Source organism: Pseudorca crassidens, chromosome 15, assembly GCF_039906515.1.
Source record: "Pseudorca crassidens isolate mPseCra1 chromosome 15, mPseCra1.hap1, whole genome shotgun sequence".
Lineage (NCBI taxonomy): Eukaryota > Metazoa > Chordata > Mammalia > Artiodactyla > Delphinidae > Pseudorca > Pseudorca crassidens.
The window spans coordinates 4,407,209-4,415,152 of NC_090310.1; the positions used below are offsets into that span (position 1 = coordinate 4,407,209).

The 7,944-nt window shown below is 60.1% G+C and overlaps 1 protein-coding gene across 2 annotated transcripts; it reads right to left on the reverse strand.

Annotated features, from left to right (window-relative positions):
• Positions 1 to 341: 341 nt before the first annotated feature.
• On the reverse strand, positions 342 to 7,743 carry ZNF853 (zinc finger protein 853). Of its 2 annotated transcripts, none has more exons than XM_067705446.1 (3): positions 7,173 to 7,743; positions 6,265 to 6,382; positions 342 to 3,713 (listed from the first exon to the last, which is right to left on the reverse strand). In XM_067705446.1, exons 1-3 carry the CDS (start codon positions 7,182 to 7,184, stop codon positions 1,678 to 1,680), a joined length of 2,166 nt encoding a protein of 721 aa, XP_067561547.1. In that variant the 5' UTR covers positions 7,185 to 7,743; the 3' UTR covers positions 342 to 1,677. The 2 variants fall into 2 exon arrangements, with proteins under 2 accessions (XP_067561547.1, XP_067561548.1); XM_067705447.1 differs by having other exon boundaries at positions 6,265 to 6,387; positions 7,173 to 7,741.
• Between the last annotated feature and the right edge of the window lie 201 nt (positions 7,744 to 7,944).

A 7,944-nucleotide genomic window follows, 5' to 3' on the forward strand; every position in this document is an offset into this window, starting at 1 on the left:
CTTTAGACTCCACTTGCTAAGACCGCTGTCAACACCGTCAGTCTTAAGGTGGGCTCCCCAGGAGCAGACCTTGAAACAAGGGTCTACGTGTGCGTGATTTATTAAGGCCATGGAGACGCCAAAACTGGCTTCCTCCAGCGTCCACTCTCTGGTCCTCATCCCTCCCAGGAGGGTTTTACTGAATGAGCCCATCCCCCACCAAGGGTCTCAGGCTACAAGGATGGCTCTAGGGTGAGGGGCACTGGGCACTAAGTCCCTTGTTTCTAGAGCGACCAGGAAAATGTGCCGGAGAAATGAAGCCCCATGAAACCCAGAGGTGAAAACACAGGCAGGACAATGTATTTCCTCATTTTAATTTATTTTTCGTTGTTTGTTTCTCACTTACCAACACATCTGTAAAACGTAGCAGGCTCTGTTAGTAAAGGAGAAGCAGGGAGGACAGCAGGGCAGAATCTAAGTAGCCAGATGGGGGAGTCGAGAGCAGGAAGGGCTTGGGGGCCTGAGGTGGCGGGTGCCCCCCCGCCCCGGCATCATCCTGCCTTCCCACAAGGCATCACGTTGCTGCTGCTTTGACTGAGCCCCAGATGCTTACAAAACTGTCATAAAGAGCATTTCTGTTGCCTCCAATCCCTGTCCCTGACATTCTCCCTCTGACTCCCGGCGATGAGGCAGGGTCTACTCGGGCCAGCCCTCTGCACAGCCTGGCCTGGGAGAACCTGCCGCTGCGTCTCAAGGCCCCGACCCCACAGCCTCAGTCCCTGGACGGGCATCTGAGAAGGGAGGCTAGGGTGGGGCTACCCGGAGCTCTTTGGGAAGGATGGAGGGACCACCCCTTAGGACCTTGGACAGCACTCCCAGAATGCCCTCTGCTTCAGCCCCAGGCTTTTCTACTCAAGAGGCATTAGGGAGCGGCTGTGGGCATGGGAACACGGAAGCAAAGAGGCCTAGAGCCGGCCTGAGGCTTGCCTGGGTGGCCCTGGAGGGAAGGTTTCACCTTCACCCAGAGTGGACTTCCTGGCGTTTGCACATTGACCCAGCGGACACTCGGACCCTGTGTTTATGAACACAAACATTTTAATCAGGATTTTATCCACCCTGATGAATTTTCATTCTAGGAAGTATTTTCAAGGCAAATGCCATTGAGGACAACTTAATGCCTTGATCAGTTTTCTACGTAGTGCAGATACATTTCCTTTTTTTCCCATGAAATAATTTTCACCAGGACCAAATCCTTTTCACGTGCGTTGTACCACGTATATCGGACTCCCTGGTTAGTGTTCGAGCTCTGTCGAATGTCACCCACTGTCTCGTCTTGTCATTGGAATTTCTCCCCTGCGGCTCTCACCTCCAGTAAGTCCAATTTTCCCAGGGAGGCTTCCCTGACCGACTTCTCACCCATCGGTACCCGATGCCGAATCTGAACCGTGTGCTGTTTGTACTGATGTGCAACATCCGTGCTGTTTTAGCCTCGTCGACTTCCTCCTGTGGAGTGTTTCTGAGGGTGAACCCGTCCGACCACTCGGTTGACGCGGTAGAAGGATGGTAGCCTTTTCCCGGCGATATTCCAGGACGTCCCGAGACCCCGGAACTGGGTCAAGACGTCCTAGCGGGCGCTGAGCTTCCTGGGTGGGGGACAGGGAGAGCGGCGCCCTCCCCGACCTCGGCCCCCGCCCGGGGTCACGGCGCCTTGTCCGCAGCCTGCTCGGCGCGCGGGGCCCCGCCGGCGGCCGCGCGCGCGCCGCGGAGCAGACCCAGGCCCCGGGAGCGGCCGGCGCCGTGCAGCTGGCGCTCGTGGCGGCGGATCTGCACCTTGTGGCGGAAGCGCTCGCCGCAGTCCTCGCACACGTAAGGCCGCTCGCCCGAGTGCGTGCGGCGGTGGCGCAGCAGGTTGGACGAGACGCTGAAGCGCTTGCCGCAGTCGCCGCAGGCGTAGGGCCGCTCGCCCGTGTGCGTGCGCTGGTGCTGCACGAGCGCCGAGCTCTCGCTGAAGCGCTTGGCGCAGTACGGGCACGCGTAGGGCTTCTCGCCCGTGTGGATGCGCTGGTGCGTCACCAAATTCGAGTGCTGCGAGAAGCTCTTGCCGCACTCGCCGCAGCGGTGGGGCCGCTCGCCCGTGTGCGTGGCCTGGTGCCGCACGAGGTCCGTGCTGCGGCTGAAGCCCTTGCCGCACTCCCCGCAGATGGTCGGCCGGTCCCGGGCGCGCCGCCGCCGCCGCTGCCGGGCCGGCGTCAGGGCCGCGCTGCCCGCCGGGCCCGGGATGGCCACCACCGAGGGCGCCGACACGGCCGGCAGCACCATGAGCTCCTGCAGCACCACGTAGCCCGGGGGCGCCACCACGACCGCGGCGGGCGTCCCCGGGACGGCGGCACCGCTGCCCCCCGCGGCGGGCACCAGCTCCAGCTGCAGCTCCGACGGCACTGGGGTCAGCTCCAGCTGCAGCTCCGGCGGCTGGGCCCCCAGCTCCACCGGGGTCAGCTCCAGCTGCACCTCCTGCTGCTCCTCCAGCTGCTGCTGCTGCTCCAGCTGCTTCTCCAGCTGCTGCAGTTGCTCCTGCAGTTTGAGCTGCAGCTGCCGCTGCTCCTGCTGCCGCTCCAGCTCCTGCCGCTGCCGCTCCAGCTCCTGCTCCGACCCCAAGTCCACCGGCATGAGCTCCAGCTCCACCTCTTCCTCCTCCTCCTCTGGCTCCAGCGGCCGGGGCTGCAGCTGCTGCTGTTGCAACTGTTCTTGCTGCTGCTGCAGCAGCTGCTGCTGCTGTAACTGTTGCTGCTGCAGCAGCTGCTGCTGTAACTGTTCTTGCTGCTGCTGCAATAGCTGCAACTGCTCTTGCTGCTGCTGCAACAGCTGCTGCTGTAACTGTTCTTGCTGCTGCTGCAACAGCCGCTGCTGCTGTAACTGTTGCTGCTGCAGCTGCTGCAACTGTTCCTGCTGCTGCAGCTGTAACTGCTGCTGCTGAAGCTGCTGCTGCTGCTGTAACTGTTGCTGCTGCAGCTGTAACTGTTGCTGCTGCTGCAGCTGTAACTGTTCCTGCTGCGGCTGTAACTGTTCCTGCTGCTGCAGCTGTGACTGTTCCTGCTGTAACTGCTGCTGCGGTGGCAGCTGCTGTGATTGTAACTGTTCCCGCTGTTGCTGTGACAGCTGCTGTTCCTGCACTTGCCGCTCCTGTGGTTGTTCCTGCTGTTGCAGCCGCTGCGGCTGTGGTTTCCGCTGCTCATAGTGCACAGATTGGGGATTTTCCTGTAGTTCCTGCTGCTGCCGAGGCAGCTGCTGCTGCCCATCTTGCTGCTGCTGGAGCTGTTCCTGCTGTTGCTGTGACAGCTGGTGCTCTTGCATGTGCTGCTCCTGTGGCTGCTTCTGCTGTTGCATCAGCTGCGGCTGTGGTTTCAGGGGCTCCTGTCGCACAGGTTGGGGGTTTTCCGGCTGTGGTCGAGGCAGCCGCTCTTGCCCGCCCTGCTGCTGCTGTTGCTGCTGCGAGTTTGGCTGAGGTCCTGACCCTTCGTCTCGTGGCTGCAGCTGTTGCCGCTGCTCCTGCTGTGGCTGTTGCTGCAGCTCTGGCTGCTGTTCTAACTGTCGGGGTTGCAACTCCTGCTGTTCTGGCGGGGCTCCCTCAGCGGTTGCACCGGCCCCCCTCGGGGCTGAGACTGCTGGCCGCGGTGGGCTACTGCTCCTCTCCTGAGCCTCTTCCTCCTCCTGACTCTCACTCCCACCGCTGCCACCTGTAGCGGAAATGGCAGGAAGCCAGGAGAGAAAGATCTACAGGCAGCTCTCCGATCCAGACTCCCAGGATCTCCCCCCTTATTCTGCCCCATGTACAGTCACTGTACCATACACTCCTGAGCCCTCAGAAGGGACCCCAAAACACTGGACCAAGTGACAGTGGCGGTATGGTAGAAACGGAAACGCCCAGAGGTGTGGAGTTGGCTTGGAGAGGTGCCCCAGGGACAGCTGGTCTCGTCACTCTGGACCCCAGCCCCTGACCTCTCCTCTGGGCCTTCTGCCACACAGGCTCCGTGCCTCAGACCTTGGCAGTGACACCGTGGGGGCCTGTGGCTCCCCAGCACCTCTCCCTGAGAAGTCCTTTGGGCTTAACTGCCATCCAGTAGGAAACAGTGAACCAGCCATTCCCACGGCTAAGCCACAGGCCCATGCTGAACTCAGACCTCAGTTAAGGTCACACCGTAAATTAAAGGAACTCACCTCCTCTGTACATAATAACGAATTTCTGTAAGGCTGCCTGGAAGTGTTTCTGCGGCAGTTTCTAAAAGTCACCAAAGTGTCAGAGAGAACATGAGGTTTCCAGGTCGAAAGTCCTCAGTTCAGAAAAACTCTACCAGTGAGCAGCTGTCTAACCTCCTGCAGGTTCAGGGCCCTCCTTATCTGTAACATAGCTTAGTGATACCCACACCAACAGCTTAATGAGTGAAGCAGGAAGAGCCCTGACATTACCCCTAGCAGGTGCTTGAAAAATCCCTCTCCCTGTGGGTTTGGAATGGGTTTGAAAACTAACAAACAGTTCGGAAATACTGAGGATATAACTAGCTCCAACTGAAACAGTCCTTAAGCTGGAAGTGTTTTAGATTGTTATTCTGGGATGGAAAGGACCAACTCACGGCCCCAAGTCAACATGGCAACTGGCCAATTATTTAACCTCTGGGAACCTAAATTTCCCCATCTGCTAAAGAAGACAAATCCCTTTCAGGGAAATCGTGAGAATTAGAGGGGATAAATGAGCAGCCCCAGCACGGTACAGGACGCAGTGTAAGCTCAGCTAAACAGGACTCATTCCGTTGCTGTTTCACAAAACCCACACGCAGTCTCTCACTTTGAGCATTCCTGCTGTGTTATCAGAAAATCTGAAGAGGCTTTCTCCATTCCCAAGTCTGATTTCAACATCTGTTCTTCGTACAATATCATCTTTTCAATTTTGTAATGGAAAGTAGAGGTTTGATTTTGTAAATTTTGCTTTCTGGCTACTTTTCCAGGAATATATTGAATAATAAATAATATTGAACTAATAAAGCCAAGGGATATCTACATGTAAATAATTCCCTTTTAGGAAACTATTCCCAATAACCTTTGCTTAGACTAATGGATCAGTGAATGCATTTTTCCTATACACTCACATCAGGTGGGAGTATGCGGGAAGGGAGGGAAGACAGCCATGAAAACCTGTTTTCTCGGCAAATCGACACTCACATGGACACTCCCTTCTCCCACCACCTCTGGGTGCAGCAGGGACACAGCACGCCTCTGTGTGGGTCCTCTCATTTCTAGGACAGTGCCTGGCCATGTGGCCACTCCGGACTTCTTCTGGCATTTTAAACATTGTTAACAACAATGCTGTAGTAAATGTATACTTAAGTGTCGCCTGATGTGTCTGCTCTCGTGAGATTTTTGTCAGTTAAATATTTAAGCCAAAAGAGTCCTGGGAATTCCCTGGCGGTCCAGAGGTTAGGACTCGGAGCTTTCACTGCTGAGGGTGCGGGTTCAATCCCTGGCCAGGGAACTAAGATCTTGCAAGTTGCGCAGCACGGGCAAAAAAAAAAAAAAAAAAAAGCCCAAAGAGTCCTAGTTAAGTCCACACATCCCCATCCAACCCCTCCAGTTCCCTTGGTCCTTTTCATGCTCTGTTCAACCCTGCCCCAGCCCCTCACTCAGCACCCTCGAAGCCCAGAGTGGGGAGTTGAGTCCCACGAGTGTGGCCACCATGGAAAGATTCGCCCAGAGCAGGTCCCAGAGAGAGACGGGGTCTTGGAAGGTTCTGCAGGGCCACAGTTGCTTCTGGGCAAGAGGGGAGAGAAAGCTGGATGGAAGCAGAGGCCAAAGAAAAGCCACGCGGCCAATGACAAGAGGGCGCCTCTGCCGCTGAATTCAATCTGGGACCTTGAGTCTGGAGCCAGGGACAAGTGGGAGGAAAATGGAGGCTGTGTGAGCCCTGGGGAAACAGCAGAGGGTCCCAGCCAGCACTTATACAGGTCCGGGGCAGGGGCTGAGAACGTCTGCACTGCCAGGCAGCCCTCACCAGCAAGACTGCAGCCCGAGCCACCTGCTCTCTCGATGTGAACCTGCCGACGTGAGTGGGTGCAGTCTGCCCTCCACACCCCGGAACTGCCAGGTGGGTGCCCCTCCAGACAGCAGGCCGCCCGCCACCACTCAGGGCTCCCTCCCAGCTGTGGCAGGCCTGCGTTCTGTCAAAGGATCCTCGCTGGGGACCTGAGGACCATCTCCTGGTTTAGGACGTCAGAGGCCCCCCCCCCAGCCCCTCACCTGAGAGGGTGTCAGGCCTTGAGCCCCCATCTTCAAGACACCGCAGCTCGAGCACGAAGGTCTTGGTTGCCGGCCCTACCTCCATCCTGGCAGTCAGACGGAGATCCCAGGGAGCCCGCTGTGCTGAGGAAGGAAGGAAGCTGTTCAGATGCATAGGAGCGCTGTGAGCCCCGGGCCCAGGGGCACCAACTCCCTTGACGACCCCCAGAGCTGGCAGCTCACCCCTGCTAGAAAGAAGGACCGTGTGGTCCACAACCAGGAAAGGGATGAGCAAGGGTGGCCTAGAGGCTTGGATCCCCAGCCCGTTCGCCTGCACAAGGAGTCCTGCCTCTCCAGACTTTGTGCAGGGCCCGCATTCAGCCCCACAGCCGGGGCAGCCCATGCAGCTGTGCGTCACTGAGGGACGATACTAAGGTGGCTAGCTGCACTCCCAGAAGGGACATTTGGGGAAGTCTGCAGAAAAAAAGAGAGACTTGTCCATCTCACACTCCCCTAGCCCCCTTCCAAGCAGTGACAAGTCTGTTCAATTCCCTGGCCTCCTGCCTCCCAGGCTGCTGGGGGGTTCACCCCACCTTCCCAGGCCGCCAGCAGACCAGCGGTTCCAGGCCATGTGGGTCGGTCCAGGTGCCACCTCAGCTCCCAGGAAGGCAGGTTTCCAGGGTACCACGACCCACGGAACTGGCGGGCTGCCTGTCTGGCCCTGTGCCCAGGCAGTCCTGAGGTCTGGAGGGCTCCCCGCCTCTCTCCCGCGTCCACCTTGGCCCCTGCAGAGGTGTGCCCATGTCCAGTCCTCCCTCCCCTCCTAACAGGGTGACTCCAGGTCTCCCTAGCCCTGCAGAATCCAGTCCAAAGCCTCTTCAGAGAAGCGTCCCTAGGTTCACCCTGCTGTCCTACCCACTGGGCCTCACCTGGTACAGCATTTCCTGCTCCTCACGCAGCCTCTGCACTAGGGGAGGTGTGGTCAGCAGGGGCTGGAAGGTGAAGGCCCAAGCGTTCAGCCAGCACCTTCCTGAGAAGCCTCCATCCAGAAGGAGCCGGGGAGGCGCCAGGCCGCCCGGGGGCCTTTCTGGGCACTCAGGAGGGTCGGCCGCGGTCTGGGTTGCCGAGGTCGCGCTGGGCCAAAAGAAGCGGGCAAAGCGGAGTTCAAGAGCAGAAGTTGGTGTCGGCTCCCTGGGGTGGGGGCTGGAGGAGGCCGAGCCCCCAACCAGCGCGGGGCTCAGGGCCGGCCGTGCGGGACCATCGCGGGCGCCGAGGGCTACGGGGCGGCCCCGAGGGCGGCCCCGGTGGACGACCCAGCCCGAGGTCGGCGGGGCCGGGTGCCACTGGTGTCTTTTCAGCCCGGGGCAGCGCGGGCCCGGCCGGGGTCCGCCTGCCGCCACAGGTGCCGGGAGCCCGCGGGCGGGCAGCCTGGGCCGGGCCCCGCGGGCGGCGGGCGCCACGGCCGGGCCGGGGTCCCCGTTCGCTCGCCCGCCCGCCCGAGCGTGCGACCCGCCGGCCGTGCGTCCGTGCGGGCAGCGGCCGGGCCGGGGGCGGGGGCGGCGGGGGCCGGCACAGGAAGTCCCCCCGGCATCCGCATCCTGTCCCCCGCCCGCCGCCCGCGCGGCCCCGCGCCCCGGCCCCCGCTGCCGCCGCCGCCACCGCCGCCGCCGCCGCCGCTCTAGGCAGCCGCGAGCTCGGTGG

Excerpts from the sequence above, each read along its gene's own strand:
- ZNF853 (XM_067705446.1), bottom strand. Across the intron at positions 3,714-6,264 it reads AAGGCCTGACACCCTCTCAG|GTGGCAGCGGTGGGAGTGAG; the intron begins GTGAGGGGCTGG and ends TTTCCGCTACAG.